At 42.4% G+C, this 21,570-nt stretch overlaps 1 protein-coding gene across 7 annotated transcripts in view; it reads left to right on the top strand.

Annotated features, from left to right (window-relative positions):
* FAM168B (family with sequence similarity 168 member B) overlaps positions 1–21,570 on the top strand; it is a 43,787-nt gene that overhangs the window by 11,878 nt on the left and 10,339 nt on the right. For 3 of the 7 annotated variants that reach the window (XM_046658669.1, XM_046658670.1, XM_046658664.1), the window contains exons 3-4: positions 649–729; positions 10,777–10,860. In XM_046658669.1, the coding sequence (XP_046514625.1) occupies positions 660–729; positions 10,777–10,860 (154 nt within the window). In that variant the 5' untranslated portion in view covers positions 649–659. Of the gene's footprint in view, positions 1–648; positions 730–6,508; positions 6,582–10,560; positions 10,689–10,776; positions 10,861–21,570 lie in introns of those variants that run through there. The other 4 variants (XM_046658665.1, XM_046658666.1, XM_046658667.1 and 1 more) reach the window with 4 other exon arrangements.

Raw genomic sequence — 21,570 nt, 5'->3', positions numbered from 1 at the left:
GGTTTTTAAACACTGATTAAAAAGCACCTGCATGATATTTCCTGCTCTGGATAGATCTGCTTTACTTAACTATTTTCCCCTATTACAGGGACATTTATTTAGATTATTTACAGATTTGTTTTCACTGTTTTATGCAGGGACGTAAAGAACACTTTTTCTTTTTTTTTGAGGAAGATTAGCCCTGAGCTAACATCTGCCGCCAATCCTTCTCTTTTTTGCTGAGGAAGACTGGCCCTGAGCTAACATCTATGCCCATCTTCCTCTACTTTATATGTGGGATGCCTGCCACAGCATGGCTTGCCAAGTGGCGCCATGTCTGTACCCCAGATCCAAACCCGTGAACCTGGAGCTGCCGAAGCAGAATGTGTGAACTTAACACCTGTGCCACCGGGCCAGCCGAGAACACTTTTTCCTTAGCTTCTGGTGGACTGAAGAGAATCGTAAAGGGAAGTTTACAAAGTCCTGGTGGGCGCCCATTAGGACTTTCGGCATTCCTTCTCTGTTCACGGATGGTTGGCAGCAGTGTGAAATGCCTTGTTTTATAATAGATGAGAGAAAGGACTCTTGCTCCCTGCTCTTTTGAGACTGATGCTGGAGAAAAACATGAGAACAAAAGTGCTTGCTAAATCCCTTTCTTTTCCTTTTTAGTTCTTGAAATCATGAATCCTGTTTATAGCCCTGGTTCTTCTGGGGTTCCCTATGCAAATGCCAAAGGAATTGGTTATCCAGGTAAGCAAGTGAAATTTTATTTTCATTCTTGAACTGTGAACACTTGTTAAATTTCCATGTCAGTAAGACTGCTTTCACTTGACACACCTGGCCCAGAGTGGGTTAGACAAGGAAGGAAGTGTATTGGCTTACGGAACTGAAAAATCAAGACCTGGGACTGGCCTTGGGCAGAACTTGATGTGGTGGCTCCAGCGGCTGGGGCTAGGACCTAGTTTCTCTCGTCTGGGGCTCAGCTTCACTTCCTCAGTGTTGGTCACAGGTCACACTTGTCCCATTGTGGTCTCTCTGTAGTGTTCAGCCGCTCCCAGCAGTCCCTTGACTCTGAGCCTCTTTACCTCTGCTCTGGAAGAAAGCCCCATGGGACTTCTTGTTGTCTCTTCAAACCAGTCCTGGGGATTGTTCTGATTGGACTCACCTGTTAATTTAGACCTGAGCCACATTCCCCACGCTTATTGGAGTCAGCTAGTCAAACGGGGGCCATGAGGTATGGGGTGAAGCAAAATCGAGGGGGATAGCGGCTGGTTACTCAAAAATAGCAAGTGGCTGTCCTAACTGGTGACTTTGAACAAGGAGTAATTATTTGTAATATGTAATATTACAATTTCGTTGTGCGTTTTGATAATATGGTGAAACAGATAACCTAAAAACCCTGTTGCTAAAAAACCCTAGAAAATTGAATAAAACATTTTAAAAATGTATAATTGAACTTGCAAGAAAGTAAGAGAAATAGCTCCAGCTAACTGTCAAAGTGATGTAAAAACCTGCGCATTTGGCCATTGAGCTGATGTCGTGCTTGTCCTGGGGGCATTTCTGTCCCCAACCTGCATGGGGACAGAAAGTGAGGGCTTAGGCCCCTGTGAGGCTGGGAGTTGGAGTGGGGCCCCTCATCAATCTGTTTCCTCCAGAGGGTGATACTTCGGGTGAAGAGGTAGCAGACTGCAACAATCCTCTCACCGGCCCCCAAGGAAGTTTGTCTCTGCTTGGGCTCTGGGAAGGGGGAAATCTTTCCTAAAAGTTTGTAACCATTCAGGGATGTTTGAGGCGCTACTTTGTATTACTTGTGCTTCCCAGGGCAGTCCATAATTGAGAAACTTAACGTAAAAATTAGTCTCCAGCCTGCATACCCCCCTAAAGCACAGACAGTGGCCAATGCAGAACTGTTGTGGAGGCACATGCTCTCAATCCAGGTTGTGTGGGCTTCCCACAAAGTTCTGCCTGTTAACAATGCAAAATTATTATAAAACACATGACGTTATTCATCAAGTCAGTCACCAGTCATGACAGACTGCAGGAATAGAACATTAGCTAGAAACCACATCACACAAACATTTGGGATAATTGAAGGTGTAAAAGAAAGAATCAAAACGTAAGAAGGGGACAAAAAGAACCAACTGGAACTTAGAGAAATGGGGAAAAATGGCATTTGAACAAAATTCAAATTAAATTGCAAGTAAAACACTGATAAAGAGACAACCAGAATGCACCATAGGGAACGAGGAAATAGGAGACTGCTTAAGAAATAGAGATGTTAAAATGAGAAGATTTGAGGAGAATTAAGAGCTCCAGGAGGACTGACTAGAATAGAAGAAGAGTGACAGAGTTTCCCAGAATTGATAAAAGGTAATTTAGTGATAAGATCTACTGTCTTTAAAGTATTAACACTGGTTTAAACAGAATCCTAAATAGCCGAGGAGAATCTCGAGTGGATCGGGAGACAGGGAAATAGGCAGAACCCGATGGTGTCAGCATGGCCTGATGCCCCTGTGATAGAGCGTGGACCGTTGTATGTCGACTCTCTGCAAGGCTGGAGGATACTGAGGCACGTCTGTGTTGTCCGTGCTCTTTGGCTGGTCAGAAGCGGGGTTGGCAGGCGCGATGTGAAGGTCCAGGGTCATGTGTGCTTTAGGCTTCGAGGGTCACACTGTCTCTTTCCTGACTACCCACCTCTGCTTCTCCAGCACAGAGGCAGCCGTAGACTGTACTTCAGTCAAGCTAGAAACGGACAGTGGGCTGGATTTGTCCTGTGGGCTGTAGTATGCTTACCTATGGTCAGGAGAATTGAAGTAAAACACTTTCCTTAGGGTTTTTTGGGTCTTAAAGTACTTTTAAAAGAATATTTCTGTAACTTTATTTTATTTTTTATGAGGAAGATTAGCCCTGAGCTAACTACTGCCAATCCTCCTCTTTTTGCTGAGGAAGACTGGCCCTGAGCTAGCATCCATGCCCATCTTCCTCTACTTTATATGTGGGACGCCTACCACAGCATGGCGTGCCAAGCGGTGCCCTGTCTGCACCCGGGATCTGAACTGGCGAACCCTGGGCCGCTGAGAAGTGGAATGTGCGAACTTAACTTCTGTGCCACCGGGCCGGCACCTCTGTTACTTTAAAGCGAGTTTTTTTTTTTTTGCTGAGAAAGATTAGCCCTGAGCTAACATCTCTTGCCAGTCTTCGTCTACTTTTGTTTGAGGAAGATTAGCTCTGAGCTAACATCTATGCCAGTCTTCCTCTACTTTATACATTGGTTGCTGCCACAGCATGACTGACGAGTAATGTAGGTCCACACTTGGGGTCTGAATCTGCAAACCTGGGCTGCCAAAGCAAAGTGTGCACCCAACTTAACCACCAGGCCACGGGGCCAGGCCCTAAAGTGATTTTAAATTTTGCATAGTTTTGTGTAATTTCTCCTTATTTCATCTATTTCTTTCCTTTTTTTCCCCAGGAAGATTAGCCCTGAGCTAACTGCTGCCAATTGGCCTCTTTTTGCCGAGGAAGACTGGCCCTGAGCTAACATCCATACCCATCTTCCTTTACTTTTATATATGGGTCGCCTACTACAGCATGGCTTTTGCCAGGGGGTGCCATGTCTGCACCCGGGATCCGAACCAGCAAACCCTGGGCTGCCGAGAAATGGAACGTGCGAACTTAACCGCTGTGCCACTGGCCTGGCCTCTCATCTATTTCTTTATACATGTCTTGTTTTTTTTCTTGGTTTTGGTATTTTTAGTCTCTTTGCCTTTCATAAAACTCTGTATCAGGGCCAGCCTGGTGATGTAGCAGTTAAGTTCATGTGCTCTGTGTCAGCAGCCTGGGTTCGCTGGTTCAGATCCTGGGCGTAGACCTCGGCACTGCTTATCAAGCCATGCTGTGGCAAGACGGTATCCTCACAGCCTTGCACAGAGTCGGCACACAACAGTCCATGCTCTATCACAGGGGCATCAGGCCATGCTGACACCATCGGGTTCTGCCTATTTCCCTGTCTCCCGATCCACTCGAGATTCTCTTTGGCTATAAAATAGAGGAAGACGGGCACAGATGTTAGCTCAGTGACAATCTTCCTCAAGCAGAAAGAGGAGGATTGGTGGTGGATGTTAGCTCAGGGTTAATCTTCCTCAAAGTAAAAACCCACCTCTGTATCAGCAAGGGTTCAGTGCAGGAACTAGTAAGCATTCTAGGTGTTTTGAATTGGGGTGGGAGGAAAGGGGGCTTACTGCAGGGAATTAATGTGTGTACAGAATTTTGAGGCTAGCATAACTTCAATACCAAAACTGGCAAGGCGTGCAAGAGAGGAAAGTCCTTTTATACCAGCAAATGGAGAGGGCTGGTCTGTAACTTTTTTTTTTTTTTTAATCAATGTTATGATAGATTACAACCTTGTGAGATTTCAGTTGTACATTTTTGTTAGTCATGTTCTGGGTACACCACTTCCCCCTTTGTGCCCTCCCCCCACCCCCCCTTTTCCCTGGTAACCACCAATCAGATCTCCTTGTCAGTATACTAACTTCCACCTATGAGTGGAGTCATATAGAGTTCGTGTTTCTCCTTCTGGCTTATTTCGCTTAACATATGGTCTGTAACTTTTTAAATCGACATTTAAAGGAAAAGAAAGAAAACTTCCCACCAACTTCATCTGTTAATGGTAGCAGTGTAAGTACTGATATACTTGGGTTTATATGTACTGTCTTAGTATTACTTTCTAATTGATAGCACCTGTTTTTTGTTCACTTTCTTTTTCTTGTCTTTTGGATTAATTAAATACTTTTTATTCACTTTTTCCTTCTGTTAACTTTTTAAGAATTCTTTTACTATTTGGTGATGACTCTAAAGATTACAGCATTTTTTTTGTTGTTGAGGAAGATTAGCCCTGAGCTAACATCTGCCAATCCTCCTCTTTTTGCTGAGGAAGACTGGCCCTGAGCTAACATCCGTGCCCATCTTCCTCTACTTTGTACGTGGGATGCCTACCACAGCATGGCTTGTCAAGCGGTGCCGTGTCTGCACCCAGGATCCAAACCAGCGAACCCCAGGCCGCCAAAGTGCAACGTGGGCACTTAGCCGCTGCACCACCGGGCTGGCCCTAGATTACAACATTTTTATCCTCTTCCTCCTTTCGAATGTTGTTGCCATGCCTTAAGACATTGCTGTTTTTATTTTGTGCGTTCAGCAGCGTTTGCGTTACCTCACACATTGATTATTTTCAGTGTTCTTTATTGCTTTCTATTTGCATGTTTCTGTCGGGGATCATCTTCCTTTTACCCGGACAACTCCCTTTAGTGTTTTCTTTTTTTTTAACTGCAGATCTGCTAGCAGTGAATTTTGTTTGGGTTTGTGAAAATGTCTTTATTTTGCTTTCATTTTTGGAGTGTATTTTTGCTGAGTATGTTAGTTTTCTGTGGCTGCTGTAACAGATTACCACAAAAGTTGGTGGCTTAAAAACCACAGTTTATTCTCTCACATTTGTGGAAGCCAGACGTCCAAAATCAAGGTGTCGGCAGGACCTTCCCCGTGGAGGCTCAAGGGGAGAAGCCGTGTTGCCTCTGTGGCTTCTGGCAGCATTTCTCCACAGGTGGCTGTGGGGCCGCGTCACTCCACCTTCTGTTTCTGTGGTCACATCATCACCACCTCTTCTGTGCATTTCTTATTGGACATTTGTCATTGGATTCAGGGCCCACCCGGGTAATCCATGATGATCTTATCTTAAGATCCTGAATTTGTATCTGGGAAGATCCTTTTTCTAGATAAGATTAGATTTATAGGTCCCAGGGGTTTGATGTGGTATCTTTGGGGGCCGTTTTTTTGCCTACCCCACTGAGGACACAATTTTAGGTTGGCAGTTACTTTCTCTCAGCACATTAAAGGTATAATTTTATTGTCTTCTGGTTTCTGTCAGAATTAGTTTTGTTTCTTTGAAGTTAGTATGTTCCCTCTCCACCGCCTGCCCCCATTTCTTTTACTATATCTTTGTTTTTGCTATGATATGACCTGACTTAATTTTCTTTGTATTTATCTTGCTTAGTGCTCACAGAACTTCTTGATTCTGTGGGTTGGTTTCTTCCAGCAATAGCAGTAGCTCTTCAAATATTTTTTTCTACTCCTTTCTCTCTTCTCTTCTAGGACCTCTTAGAAGTATATTATTAGACCATTTCACTGTTTCATGTCTCTTGTGTCCTTTTTTGTATTTTTCATTTTTTTCTCTGTGAGCTTTAACATGGATATATTGTACCTATCTGCTTCCATTTCACTAATCCTGCAATTCTACTCTTAATTTGCTATAAAATCCATGTATTGAGTTGTCTTTTCATCTACTCCATCTTCTGTTTTCTCCAGCATACTACTTGCAGTTATTTTAAAGACAACTGCAACTGCAGTTTCTGAATCACTTGTGGGTCTGTTTCTATTGTCAGTTTGTCTTTTTCTTTTGTTTTTCAGCTGTATAGTCCTGTCTCTTGGCATGCTTAGTGTTTTTTTCATTGAGTGTAATACAGTGTATTAAAAATTGTAGGTGGCCCAGTGGATGTCTGCCTTTCTTAGGCAGATGGCATGCTACTTGATCTTTTTCCCCCAGCTTTATTAAGGTATGATTGACAAATAAAAATTCTGTTTATTTATGTTTACAGCATGTTTATTTTTAAGGTGTATGTAATGACTTAACATATGTATACATTGTGAAATGATTACCACAATTGAGTATCTCCAGTTACCATCACGTTGGGGATTAGGGTTTCAACATAAATTTTGGAGGCAACACAGGCATTTAGTTCATCTCATGCCCGCAGGCCAACTATGTCCGTGTATTTTAGTTTCTCCTTTGTTACACAAAAGGTAGTGGACACTGAGATGGAATTAGGAATGCAGACATTTTTGGGGAGGGTAACACTTATGAAAGGCCTAGTGGGGAGGAAGCAGACAGAATTGGGTAGGGAGAGCCTCAGGCCTGTGACAGACGTTTGCTGAAGCCTCACCCAGCTCCTTGGGGAGCTCTGGGGCAGGGCTTGGCAGTTAGAGGAGCTCCTCATTAGGCAGAAGTGGCCCTGGAAGGCCATGCTGCTGGAGGCTGTCTGCTCACATACTCCTCATCGCTGGCCAGCAGTTCTTTTCTGGAAGAGAGGTGCAGCTGGTGATGGTCACTTTGCTTTGTCAACTTAATGTATTCTAGGAATCATTCCATTTCAGTTCACAAAGATTTGCCTTGTTCTTTTTTATATTTTACGTGATACTGCTGCGTAACTCTCCGTCTTGTGGGGTTTCCAAATTTATTCACTTGGTTCTTTGGATGGATATATAGTATTTTGCTGTTCCAATAATACTGCAGCTTGTGTTGATTGTGTTTGTGGAAATTGTCTCTAGGGTGGATTCCTTGAGGTGGGATTGCTGGGTGGGAGTAAATGAGAATGTAATTTTTAAGATACTGCCAATTTCCCTTCCAGAGAATTTTTAGTGTTTTGTGCTCCTACTGGAAGTGTGTGAGACTTGTTTCCCCACAACCTGGCCAACAGAGTGTGTCGTAGCCTTTTGGGTTTTGGTGGTCTGATGTTAGAGATGGTCTCAGTGTAGTTGCAGTTGGCAGTTCTATCTGTTCATGTCTTTATTGAATTTTTTTCTATTATGTTACTGTTTTTTGGTTTAAGAGTTACATTAAGTGTATTAGCCTTTTGTCTAAATAATTTGCAAGTATTTTATTTGTCTTTTTTACTTAGCTCATGGTATTTTTCGCTATTCTAAAGTTCTTGTTTTCATGAGGTGATCAGTCTGATAAAAGTGATTAGGATTTGGGGTCACTTCTAATCTCTTGCAAGAAGAGTGTCTGGGCAGTGTAATTTCCAGCTTTCTAGCCTCTCAGTGCCAGAAGGAGCTCGAGTAGATGTTGACAGAGACAGTCAGAGTACTCGCTGAGATGGGCATTTTTAGGAGGACATGTTGTGGCCAGCAAGACTGACAGGACTCGGAAAGAGCAGTGGTTCTCAAGCATGTTGATTGGAACTCTCCGATTAGAATTTTCTGGAGAGATTAAGAAAGAAAAGATGTTGGTGCTACAACCAAGACCAGTTAAAGCAGAGAGTTTGTTGGGGTCCTGGAAGGGCGTCCTTTCATGGGTTTCCTTATAGGGGGTTTGTGGAGCCAAGTTGGAGACCGTTGGACTAAAGTTAATGAGGTCTCCCTTACTGAGGCTGTAGGTCAGGGTGGTGGCAGTGCCAGTGGGATTTGGCTGAGGGAATGAGGGCAGAGAAGGAGCAGAGGACGTCCTGTTCCTGGTGGTTAACTATGCTATTTGAAATGCTTGTTATATATGCTTTCTTTTTAGTTTATTTATTGCAGTAACATTGGATTGTAACATTAGATGACTTTCAGGTGTACATCGTAGTATATTTCGAATTCTCTGTAGATTACATCTGTTCACCACCCAAATATGTATGCTTTCTGTTTCCTTCTAGAACATGTTAACTCATTATTAGAAGGTAGGATAGGAAGAGCCAAGCAAACATAATAGTAGTGTTCTAGGAACCCTTGGACACAGGACAAGTGCAGAGGCAGCTTGCCCCGTGAGTTTATTGGTAGAGTTTGTGGGGAGAGATGAGGAAATTTGGATTGTGAGGAGATTGTTGCAGAGGCTTACAGGATATGATACAGGTTAGTGGTGTTTCACACTTTTTTTTTAACAGTCAAATCTTAAAAAAAAAAATTCTAGGGGCTGGCCCCGTGGCTGAGTGGTTAAGTTCGCGCACTCCACTGCAGGGGGCCCAGAGTTTTGTTGGTTCGAATCCTGGGCGTGGACATGGCACTGCTCATCAAACCACGCTGAGGCAGCGTCCCACATACCACAACTAGAAGGACTCACAACGAAGAATATACAACTATGTACTGGGGGTCTTTGGGGAGAAAAAGGATAAAATAAAATCTTTTTTAAAAAAAATTCTAAATAGTTCCCTGGTTTCTAAGATAAATCATGGCAACTACTGAGGGTGAATTGAGGGCAGGCTCCAGAGCCTGCTTGGCCTTCCTCTGCTCACAGTTGAGGCTTCCAAGGAATGACTCATGGTCCGTAGATTGAAAACAACTGTTCTGGTCTTTATTTTTATTTATTTATTTGTTTGTTTTTGAGGAAGATTAACCTTGAGCTAACACCTGCCACTAATCCTCTTTTTGCTGAGGAAGACTGGCCCTGAGCTAACATCCGTGCCCATCTTCCTCTACTTTATATGTGGGATGCCTACCACAGCACGGTGTGCCAAGCGGTGCCATGTCTGCACCCAGGGTCTGAACCAGCGACCCCTGGGCTGCTGAAGCGGAATGTGCAAACTTAACCGCTGCACCACCAGGCCAGCTCTGGTTCTGGTCTTTAAAATGGCCATTTTAGGTGTATTTCAAGTTGAGTCTGTCCTTGATGTCTAAAATAAGTGAACCTGATAAACACTTGACCCCCACACACTGTTCTCTGACTAATTAGGGCAATTGGGAAAGTCATAATCCAAGAAAGAAACCCAAAATAGCTTCTGCTAAGATAAAGGAGGATCAGTTTTGAGAAAGAGGAAAACAGCTCTGATGCAGAGGATTTATACATGAGATGAGATCAGAGCACTTGCAAGTAGAGATTCCTGGGGACCAGTGGGACTGCAGGCTTCTGTTCCTGTCCCACGAGGAGGCCCACAGGACAGCTTGAGAAGGAGCTGCAGCAGAGCTGGGGTCTGCAAGCTGTGGCGGAGCTGGCAGGGGTTCCTATAAGGCACTTTATTCAAAGCCTTTAAAAGTAAAATCCAGACCCACCCAGATTTTACCTGTGAATCCTCCTCAGAACTCTCCTTAGCCTTCTGCCCTTCTCTTTCCTCACGGAGGTTACTGTTACCACCGTGGTGACTTCAGTACTCCTGAAGAGTCACTTTTCTCCAAGTCTCCTCAGCACACTGTCTTTCAAAGACTGGTGTTCTGTTTCACTTTATTTTATGGGTAGGAGAAGAGAGGAATAGAAAAGTTACAGCCTCTCACAACTGGTTTATGATGGTAGTAAAGACTAGTGAACCTGGGTCCTCTTCACTGGCTCTGAGCCCTGAGGCTTTTAATGTCCCAGCTGTCACAGGAATGACGTGTTCTGAGCTGTGAACTAGAGGGGTCGGGCGGAAGGCCTGGCGTCCCTAGGCTGTGAGGAGCCCTGGAGCAGATGACTGTGGCCCTCTGCTGATAGATGCGTGGTGGCGGGGATTTTGACTGTGCGACTTAATGCCTTATTTGATGTTTCTGTTGTGTTCATATGAATTGTTAGTGGTTGCGGTTTAGTCTTATTACAGTTTAAAGTCTTATTTGTGATCAAGTTGCTTGCAAGTGGATTGTGAGATTGGATTTTTTCCCAGTTCCTTGTGTCAGAGCCCCTTCAGCACGCGATGCTGTTAGCACTCTTGTTAGTCTTGCTAAGTAATAAATTATATGTGATTAGAATCTAGAATAAAATTGGCGGAAGTATTGTAGTCTTCGTACTTCAGCTTGGGGTGGTTTTTTTGGCATTGTAACTGAGTTTCTGCCAGATTTTTTCAGTTGTGTAAAGTTGTAAGCCTTTACTCATAGGTTTAAAAGACGTGGTTGTGCCTGTGACCCATCACAGTCCTGAGGAGAAGAGAAAGCTAGAGGAGGCCGCTCAGCACTCATAGTGCTGCTGGGCTCATTAAGCCCGTCTGGGGCTTCTGATGAAGAGGGTAAGAATGACAGTCTGTGGGAGCCCTGGCTGTAAAATCACATTACTCCTGGTGATGACATGAGATTGTTCTGTGTTTCTTCCTCCAGCTGGTTTCCCCATGGGCTACGCAGCAGCGGCTCCCGCCTACTCCCCCAACATGTACCCTGGAGCGAACCCCACCTTCCAAACAGGTATGCAGGCCACATGTGCTGGGTGGCAAAAGTGCTTTGTCCCTGCAGCTGGGGAGAGGTTTTTTAAACAGCTCTCTTGGCATAAATGACATAGACTGCGCATATTTGAACTGCGCAGTTTGATAACTTTTGCTATAATGCATACCACCCTGAGAATGGAGAGTGAACGTAATCCCTCATCTGCAGGAGTTTTCCCCTGCTCCTTTGTCCTCTTGCCCAAGCTCCAGGAAATCACTCGTGTGTTTCTTCTCACTCACCAATCGTTTGTATTTCCTAAAGTTTTATATAAATGAGTCATATAGAATGAACATTTTTTTCATTCAGCGTAATTATTTTGACATCCATGTTATAGTATGTTTCAGTAGTTTGTTCCTTCTTATTGTTGGGTAGTATTCTGTGAACATTTGGCCTGTTGGCAGTGTTGGGCTGTTATAAGTGAAACTGCTGTGAATATTTGTGCACAAGTCTTTGTGTGGACATAATACTTTCATTTCTCTCGAGTAAATACAAAGGAGTGGAGCAGCTGGTTTTCAAGGCAGGCTGATGTGTAACTTTGTAAGAAGCTGCCATACTGTCTTCCAAAGTGCTTGTGCCATTTTTTGTTTATGACCGATTTTGGATTAATTTTTATATGGTGCTAGAAGTAGATTGAAGTTTATTTTTTGCATAAGTTTTAGTTCTTTGTCACTATGTGTGATCATGCTGCGGACCACCATAAAATGTCACTGTCCTAGAATTTTCCAGGGCAGCTCACTTGTACTCATTTTCTTCGTGAGTAAAGGTTAATGTGAAAATGTACCAACTCTTATTCTTTTACAAAAAGAGCCTCATGTTTGTTTGAGGCTGGCAAAGCTCCCCCCTGCCCAGAGTGCGTGTCTGCCCTGAGAGGAAGCTCAGTGTTGGGGCGTCCGGTGCTGCTGACGGACGGCTTCCTCCTTTGGGTGCCTCTGGGCCAAGCTGTGGAACAAGTGTCATCCATCTTCTCTCATAAATCTCCTTTCTCTTAGGGAGATGGGTCTTTTCTTGCCACTTTTGCAAGACTGCTCTCAGGCTGTTCCTCTAGCCCAGAAGCTGGGGCAGGCAGGTGGGAGCAATGGGGTTGGTGGGCATGGTGGCTGCCACGACGGCCTCCGTAGTTTAGAGGGGCATTCACTGATAGGTGCCTGATAGTTGTCGGCTGCCAGACTGCTGGCCCAGCAGTGCCAGAGATTCTGATTTTTCGGAGAAGCTGGGAATGAAGATGTGTGTGAAATTTGAGAATGAAAAAATAAACGGTACTCTGAAAGTCCTACAGTTGTCCCACAAGTGCTTTCAGCCTCCTGAGCTGGGTCTGGGCCACAGCTGTGATCCTGTGTTTTTCTGGGGTCCTCTCACTGTTTTCATATCTTGAATTTTTTTTTTTTAAGATTTTATTTTTGCTTTTTCTTCCAAAGCCTCCTGGTACATGGTTGTGTATTTTTAGTTGTGGGTCCTTCCAGCTGTGGCGTGTGGGACGCTGCCCCAGCATGGCCTGATGAACGGTGCCATGTCTGCGTCCAGGATTCGAACCGGCGAAACCCTGGGCGGCTGAAGCAGAGCACGCGAACTTAACCACTCAGCCACGGGGGCAGCCCCTCATATCTTGAATTTTTTAATTTCCCTTTTCAGTGGGCCTTTCTTTGTATATGATGAGCAAACCCAAGTTGTCACTATTAAAAAAACTAAACGAAAAGAAAAGTTTTTCTCCATTTCTGCTGCTTTCTCATTCTGCCTTCTGGTTCTCTTACCACCAGATTTGTGGACAAAGCTGGTGTGTAGTGTTGGTGGTGTGTATGTCGAGTTTGCCTTTTAAAGCACTCCTGCAATCCTAACACTGCTTATTTCTTAGCTCTTCTAAGTGTGACAGAGAGTTTAGCGAACCTCGTGATGCGATGTCATGTCTTTTGCTGGAAGATTCCATTACTCAGAATCTGGAAATGGAGGTGTCATTCATTTCGTCCTCACGAACAAGCATAGTCAGCTGAGTACACGTGCAATCAGAGGAGCTATCCTTTTCTGGAATCAGAGCAATATATTGGAAAGAGTTTGGGCTGTGGAGTTAGCTGGATGTGGCTCAAATCCTGGCTGTGTCACTCCCAGGAAAGTTATTTCATTTCGTTTTTGCCATTTGTGTAATGAGTCAGCTATGTTCTTTGAGGACTCCAGCAGCGAGCACAGGCTCAGGCTCCCATGGCCCTGAGGCTGCACAGTCAGGCTTCTCTTCTACTCCCATTTACAGTCATGAGTCTCTGTAACTGATATTTGTGATGATCATCTAAAATCATTGAGGAAATGTTTCTTTGTAGTAAGCTCTATTTAAGAGGTAATTTAGATACTGCATCAGCACATATTTTAAAAAGATGAAAATGTTGCTAAGGGGGAAATAGCTTCCATCATTGCTTTCATGCATGGCTGCTGGATGAAGGGGAAATTGGGGAAAGTTTTTTGGAGGACAGCTTGGCAATATATTAGAAAGAAGCTTAAAAATAAGACCTTCTGACCCATTTCTAGGAATGTATCAGCTGTGCAAACATTTTCTTTTTTTGAGGAAGATTAGCCCTGAGCTAACATCTGGCAATCCTCCTCTTTTTTTGCTGAGGAAGCCTGGCCTTGAGCTAACATCCATGCCCATCTTTCTCTATTTTATATGTGGGATGCCTACCACAGCATGGCTTTTGCCAAGCGGTGCCATGTCTCTACCCAGGATCCGAACTGGCGAACCCCGGGCCGCCGAAGTGGAATGTGCAAACTTAACCGCTGCGCCACCAGGCTGGCCCCTAGCTGTGCAAACATTTTATATACAAGTGCAGATAATATCTAATAACAAAGTAATGGTTTCATGAAACTGTTGGTTTGTGTCGCAATGCTTAACTGGTCTTACTGCTTGTTTATGAAGGATGTTTAATAAGTGAAAATGCTTTATAGTAGAGCTTTTCTCCTTTTTAAATTCAGAGTTTTGTCTGTGAAGTAGGACCCCAGGTTTGTTTAAAAATTAAATTTCACTTATGGCAGCCACGCAGGAGAGAAAAGCATTGGGTGGTTATCAGGTTGTGGGGTCATGGGATCTATTTCTCTCTTGCCTAAATTAAAGGTTTACATGCACATAATTGAAAGATTCCCTCACTCTCCTTCCCATCCCTGTTGTGACTGTGTCAGTATCGTTTGCTCCTGCGAATGTTTGGCTATTTTCTTCTGAAACTCCTTTTTCCTCCCTAGACCTGTTGTCCTTGATGATATTTTTGTAGCCGTATCCCCAACTTTAAAACCCCGACTTTCCCCCAGTGGTGGGCATCTCTTCTCAACATTTCAGGCCATGTGAGGTGTTTTGTGTTTTATTTCTTGGTGACCTCATTTTGAAGCCCCCTCTCCTGCTTCAGTCATCTCCCAATAGAGTATGAGAGAGTCACAATTTTGAGATTTTTCATGTCTGGAAACATTTTATTGTACCCTCACACTTCATCAGTAGTTTGTCTGGATATGAAATTCTAGGCTAGCAGTTATTTCCCCACAGAGGTTTGAGGAATTGCGTAGTTGTTTTCCAGCTTCTGTTGTTGCTGCTGAGAATTTGGATTCCTTGCTAATGGTTGACTATAGCCTAGGTTTTTCGTTGGTACTTGGTAATATTTTTGTCTTCATTGTTCTGCAATTTCCTCATGCTGTGTTTTGGTGCAGGCCTTTCCTCCTTACATACACTTTGTGTTTCTGAATTTTCCAAATTTTCTAAATAAATGTTTATTACACTCGGAAAATTATTATATGCAATCTGTGTGGTAATACAGTGCTTTTGGAAAAAGTGATCCATTCAAATATGGAAAGCTGGCACCTCACAATTAGCAGTCTAAGAACAGTGGCCCTATGGGTGAGTTCTTCCCCGAGAGGAAGTCAGCCAGTGGTGGCTCACGTGTTTGGCGAGAGTAAAAGAAGAGTTGTAACCGTTCTCTTGTCTTTGTGGCATTGGTATGGGTGGTCTTTGTAGGGAAGGAGAATAGCGAAAGCTATTATTGTTTTTGAAAGACTTAGCAGTGAAGGTACTTGGTTTTGTACCGTGGATGGTTTGCAAGTGTAAAAACTCTCTCAGAGAAGCAGTGTCTGTTTTGGATAACGTTAGATGTGTATGTGTGTGTGTTTATTTAAGTTTGTAAGGTTCCTGTTGAGGTTCTGTGGTGTAATACAATGAATCTAGTGCTATATAAATGAACAAAGGAAAGTGCCTAGCACACATTTAGTTTTTAATTGTGTGGGAGACATGTTTGCTTTCCATGAAACTGATTTGTCTTGAATGTTGGATAGAAAGTAGTGTAATATTGCCTATACAACAAACCAGAATACATTTTCTGCTGAGTATTAGGACGTAGCTCACAGTTATAAGAATAAGTAGTAAGATAATATATATTAAAAACCATTGCTATAATTAGTAGAAATAGTGGGTGACTTTTTCCAACATTTTATTGTGAAAATTTTGAAACATACAGAGAAGCTGAAAAAAATTCACAAACATCTATGTATGCACTGCCAAGATGCTAGAATTAAATTTTTTAAAATTACCATTTTGTTTGTGTTACACGTATATCCCTCTATCCATCCTTTAGTCCATTGTGTTTTTTCACGTGTTTCGAAGTAAGTTGTGAATGTAAGTATACTTCACCCTATGTACTTCAGCATGCGTATTATTAATGTTTGTTTACAGTTCTTTATTTGTTTTGTTTTTAGGTGAAATTTCCATATGTAAGGTGCATAGACTTTGAGTACCATTCACTACATTCTGACAGATGCACACACCTCATAGATCCCTGTATCATCCCTTTATCTTCAACAAAGCCCACCTATGAGGCAGGTGTTAGAATAGACACCTCAGGTGACGAGGAGACCTAGGCCAGTTGGAGGGATGTCCACTGCCGTGGCCTCCGGCCTCTGTGAGAAGAGAAGAAGGACCTCTTAGCTTGGCTGATTGTTGATTGTGGGTAAAGGACTTCACTTTTTTCAGTGGATGTGGTGGCCAAGAGTGCTTCTGAATTTAGAGAAACCTCTGTTTTTGGAGGGGTTATGCCTGGAGCTCCTTCATAGTTTTACGCTGTATTCTTGGAAGCTTGTTTAGGTTGGCTGCTTCCATCTCTCTTCAGTTCAAGCTCCGACCTCGTTCTGCAGTTTGAACACTGACAAAATGGTCATGGACTTTCTTATTAGGAGAATTGATGGGTTTTTTAGAGGTTCTTTTTCCTCCAGGTTTTCTTCCAGGTCTTAACCTCATTGCTTACGTGTTTTCCCTTCCTCAAGCAGCTTCTCCCTTTCCTTCTCATTCTTTTGTGAATCAGCTTAACCTTGACTTTCTGTAGAACGTTGGCTGTGTGTATTAAACACTGGCACGTTTTACCTTTATTTGGTCTTCCAGCTGGTCACCTAGCCACTAGATCAGCTTCCAGATCAGACTGCTGAAGAGCCATGCCTTTCTCTTCAAGGCCTTTTTTTCCCTTTGCTTGAGGAAGATTAGCCCTGAGCTAACATCCGTGCCAGTCTTCCTCTATTTTCTATGTAGGTTGCTGCCACAGCATGGCTTGATAAGTGGTGCGTAGATCCGCGCCTAGGATTCAAACCCACCAAAGTGGAGCATGAGAACTTAACCACTACACCATGGGGCCTTCCCCTCATGGCCTTAAGACTCAGCAAGATTTTTATGTTTGTCTCCCAGTGGCAGTCAGTGGGCCTGTCAGCTTCCTTACTTGTCCCTTCAGCTTTTGCATGACTGTTGTTTTGAGGAAGATTGGCTGGCTGGCTTAGATCTTCTCTCAATTGTGTGTCACCATCTGAAGGCATTATAATTTTTCCCACTTTATTTACTATAAAAAATTTTCAGATACACAGAAAAATTGAGAGAACAATATGGTGAATATTCATAATACCACCTGAATTCCTCAGTTATCATTTTGCCATATTTGCTTTATCTACTATATAAAGATGAGTGTGTGTGTGTTTTGTTGTTTGTTTTTCTGCTGAACTAATTCAGAGTTGTAACCCTTGTGGGTCTTGGCCCATGGACTTCATTGTGGCCCTTCTTACAATAACAGTGAGGGTGCGCTTCAGCATGACACTTCCATATCACACTTAGAAACAGAAATTCCCCAGTTTTATTTAATAGTTCATGTTTGTTTGCCCGTTTGTCTCAAAAATTTGAAAACATTTTTGGAACCAGGATCTATTCAACATATATATGTTGAATTTGTTTATGAAGCTGAATTTGTTATGTTTTTTTGTCTCTTTCAATCCATAAGTCTGCCTAACCTTTTAAAAAATATTTTGACTTTAAAAAGTTTTTATTACAAAAATTTCAAATACAGTTCTTTCTCAACCTGTGATGGGGTTATGTCCCAATAAACCTATCTTAAGTTGAAAATATGATAAGTTGAAAAAGCATTTAATACACCTCACCTACCGAACATCATAGCTTAGCATAGCCTTCCTTAAAAGTGCTCAGAACACTTACATTAGCCTTCAATTGGACAAAATCATCTAACACAAAGCCTATTTTATAATTAAGTATTGGATATCTCGTGTAATTTATTGAATACTGTACTGAAAGTGAAAAACACAATGAGTGTCTGGGTACACAATGGTTATAAGTGTGTTGGTACTTTACCCCTATTATCACATGGCTGACTGGGAGTTGTAGGTTGTTGCCACTGCCCAGCACCCTGAGAAAGTATCATACAGTGTATCGCTAGCCCAGGAAAAGATAAAAATTCAGCATCTGAAGTATGGTTTCTACTGAATGCATATGGCTTTTGCACCATCGTAAAATCAAAAACATTGTAAGTTGGGGACCTTCTGTATAGACACAAGTACACAGCGTGTGATGTCCATTTGCCCATCACCTAGCTTGGCAGTTATTAGCTCATAGCTGATCTTTTTCGTCTATACTCCAACCACTTTCCCCTATATTATTTTGAAGCCAATCTCAGATTATACTTGTCAGTTTTTCAGTATTACCTTTAAAAGATAAATTTAAAAATATGTATCGTCATACCTAAAAAATAACAATAATTTCCTTGATACTATTAATAGTATCACAATCAGTATTTGTGTTTCCAGTTATCTCATCTATATCATGAATTTTTTTAATTGTATGATAAAGAAGGGCCTTGCTGGTTGGTTTTCTTTTAGCCGTATGAAAACTGGCTAGCACCGGAAATTCTGAATGTGATTCTCCACTTGTAAGTCTAGCATTTGTTCTCAAAATATGACATAACAGTGGGCAGTTCTGTGAATTATGCTGATTGTCAGACAGTTTTAGAAAAAATTGATAGCATTTTGGTCAGATGAGTTTAGTAGCTCCTGGGAGGATCTCTTCATTCAGGCCTAGAAATAATGAGAAAGACACGGGTTAAGCCAAGGAATGGAAACCACGTTTGGCAGTGGTCTCCTGTGTGTTGGCCCGATGACGCAGCTGCTGCAAGGTCGTGAGAAGTGATGAGATGGTGGCTTGGGGAGCAGGGAGCTAGCCAGACCTCATCCACAAAGTTCTTTTTTCTTTTTGAGACAGCCTGACTCCAGCTTTTGCCAGCCAAGACTGTATCGGTGCTGTTCTGTTGGTGGTCTGTTTTCTTGTGCTTTTCCCCTGAAGTCAGCACCTTGTCAAGAGGGCTGGACCTCCCCTGATCAGCTCTGTGTTGGGGCCTGGCCCTATGCATGGTTGCGTGACGTGACGAACAGCCACTGTGCTTTAGTGCAATGCTTGCGTCACTGTGACTGGTCACAGGCGTGCCCACCACGCACCAGCACCTCATTTCCTCCTCTGAGTTAGCCAGTCATTTATGGGGAAACAGGAGCTGTCACTGAGCCTCCTCCTCGGAGTGTCAGTGCTTGGTTAGAAATCGATAGTTTTCACATTACCTTTTTCTTTATAATTAAAATGTTTTACAATCTTATTGTATAATTGGTGTACAATAAAATGTAAATATTTAAAGCTTCAGTTTGATGAATTTTAACATGTATATACCCATGAAACCAGCACATTCCTTTTTTATCCCTCTTAAAGACTAGGACATGAGCAGCTGGAGAGAGGGACTTTTTAACTGCTCTTGTCTTTAAGGTTAAAGTTGCTTTTCCAAATCCTGACTGAAAGTCTCTTTATTCTGCTTTTTTAGTTGCGTACTAGTATCGAAAATTGGTGTATTCAAATTTTGGCATTGTTTTTACTTAATAGTAACAGCACTTAATAAATTTCAAAATAATGTGGGGAAACTGGGATGATCTTTTCTCTCTTCAAACAGAAACTAGCTGAGCTTGGGAGTTACCTGACTGGGTCAAAGGAGTCGGGACTCGATGCAACTGGATAGGGTTTTGAGTACCTGCTCTGCTGCTTAGGATTGTGCAGCTTTTTGGGCAGTCGCATGTTTATCAGCATCTTCATCATGAATGCCATGAAGAGCGCTTTGGGGAGTAAATGAGAAAACATAGCATTAAGGTTTAACGACCCTCACCACACAAAGTACTTGACAGTTCTACTGAGGACCTCCAGGACTGACTTGGCTCCTTGGAGGAAAAGGTTTTTTTTTTTCTTGTGGTTTTAAAAAAAAGGATCATTTAAAACTGATGCATAGCTTGGAGTCATTCATTCTCCTTCTCTCCTTTAAATTAAAGGCAAAATAAATGTACACAGTCCAATAATATAATTTAAAGCTTTCAAACTTGAATTTTAATTTAATTATAGCTTTAATTTATACTCACCTTATTATTATTTTTCTTTTGGTGAGGAATATTAGCTCTGAGTTAACATCCATTGCCAGTCTTCCTCTTTTTGCCTGAGGAAGGTTGTCCCTGAGCTAACATCTGTGCCAGTCTTCCTCTCTTTTATGTGTGGGATGCTGCCACAGCATGGCTTGATGAATGGTGCCTAGGTCCATGCTCAGGGTCTGAACCTGTGGACCCAGGCCACTGAAATGGAGCATGTTGAACTTAACCCCTGCGCCACCGGGCCGGCCCCTTAGCTTATTTTTTGAACTTGAGATATAATTTATGCAGAGACATTCACATACTGTGTTCAGTTGGATGAATGTTGATAATTGTACATACTCATGTAACCACCACCTGAAATAAAACACCAAGCACTTTCATCATTCCGGAAGCTTTCCTTTTGCCCTCTCCAGATCCGCTGGCCACTTCTAATTTCCATCCCCACGGCTGGGTTTACTTGTTAGGTATCGAAAATGAGATCATGCAGTGTGTGCTCCTCTGTGTCTGCTCTTTTAAAAGTTTAGCATGATTTGAGATTCATCCATGTTTTTTCCTTTTGATACTGAATAGTGTTTATATGGATGTTTTGTAATTTACCCATTCTCCTGTTGATGAACATTTGGATTATTTCCCATTTTTCGGCTAGTATAATTAAGATTGGTGAACACTTTTTACAGGTCTTATTGTGGTCATATGTTTTCATTCTTCTAGAGAAAATGTCTAGAGGTGAATTGCTGGGCCCTATGGGAAGTATATCTGTAGTTTTATGAGAAGTTGTACTGTTTGATACTCCTATGGACCGCATGTGAGCACTCCACAATGTCAGCTGTTCTGCTGAATGAGAAATGGTGTCTCAGGCTTTCTTAGCAGTTTTATTGAGGTATAATTTACAAATACTGAAAGTCATCCTTTTAAGTGTGCAGTTTGGTGTGTTTAGATGTATACAGATGTGTAACACTACAACAATCAAGTGGCTTCATTCCTCTGAACGGTTCCTCAGGCCCCTGGGTACAACTATCTTAATGTGCCACATAATGTTGTCTTTGTCAATGCCAGGCCATATATATGATTGTGGTACCATAAGGATTATAGGGGGAACTCAGAAATTCCTGTTGCCTGGTGACATCATAGCTGTCGTAACGTCGTAGCACGTAGTACATTACTCACATTTACGGTGATGCTGGTGTAAACAAACATGCTGCACTGCCAGTTGTATAAAAGTATAACACAAGCTATATGGACAGTACATAATACTCGATAATGATGATAAATGAGTATGTTACTGATTTATGTATTTACTGTGCTATACTTGTTATTTTAAAGTGTACTCTTTCTACTTATTTAAAAAAATGTTCACTGTAAAACAGTATGCTGTGTTGCACCGGCAGCAGCCTCATACATCTTGTTTTCGCTCATCTTGATTGCTTCATTTTCTCCTGTGCTTGATTTCATCTTGTATTTTGTTTATCATGGCCACTAAGTGTACAAAATCCACTGCTAATATTGCCAGTAAGAGGCCACATCGAGTGATTGACCTGGAAATGAAATTGAAAGTGATTAAGAGCTACGAAGGTGAGAAATCAGTGATGGTTATTACTCATCAGTCAGGCATGTCCCATTCTACCATAGCCACGATCTTTAAGAACAAGAACAAAGTGACAGAAGCTGTTAAAGGATCTGCTTCATTGACGGCAACGATATTAACAAGAATTCGAGAAGGGCCTATATGTAGCAGACATGAGGAAAATTGTAATGACCTGGATTGAAGACGAGACACAGAACATATCCCTCTCAGCACCATGACAATCATGGCCAAAGCAAAAAGTTGGTTTGTGATGTTGAAAGAAAAAGCTGGACCTGGCTATGATGTTGAATTTACTGCTAGCTCTGAGAGGTTTAAAGGATTCAAGAATCATTATTCATACACAACATGAGAGTGAGTGGTGATGTGAAGGCAGTGCTGCC

This window comes from Equus quagga, chromosome 4 (assembly GCF_021613505.1).
Source record: "Equus quagga isolate Etosha38 chromosome 4, UCLA_HA_Equagga_1.0, whole genome shotgun sequence".
In the NCBI taxonomy this organism is placed as follows: Eukaryota; Metazoa; Chordata; class Mammalia; order Perissodactyla; family Equidae; genus Equus; species Equus quagga.
The sequence above is the reverse complement of the archived record's forward strand: the minus strand, read 5'-3'. Positions and strand labels throughout refer to the sequence as shown.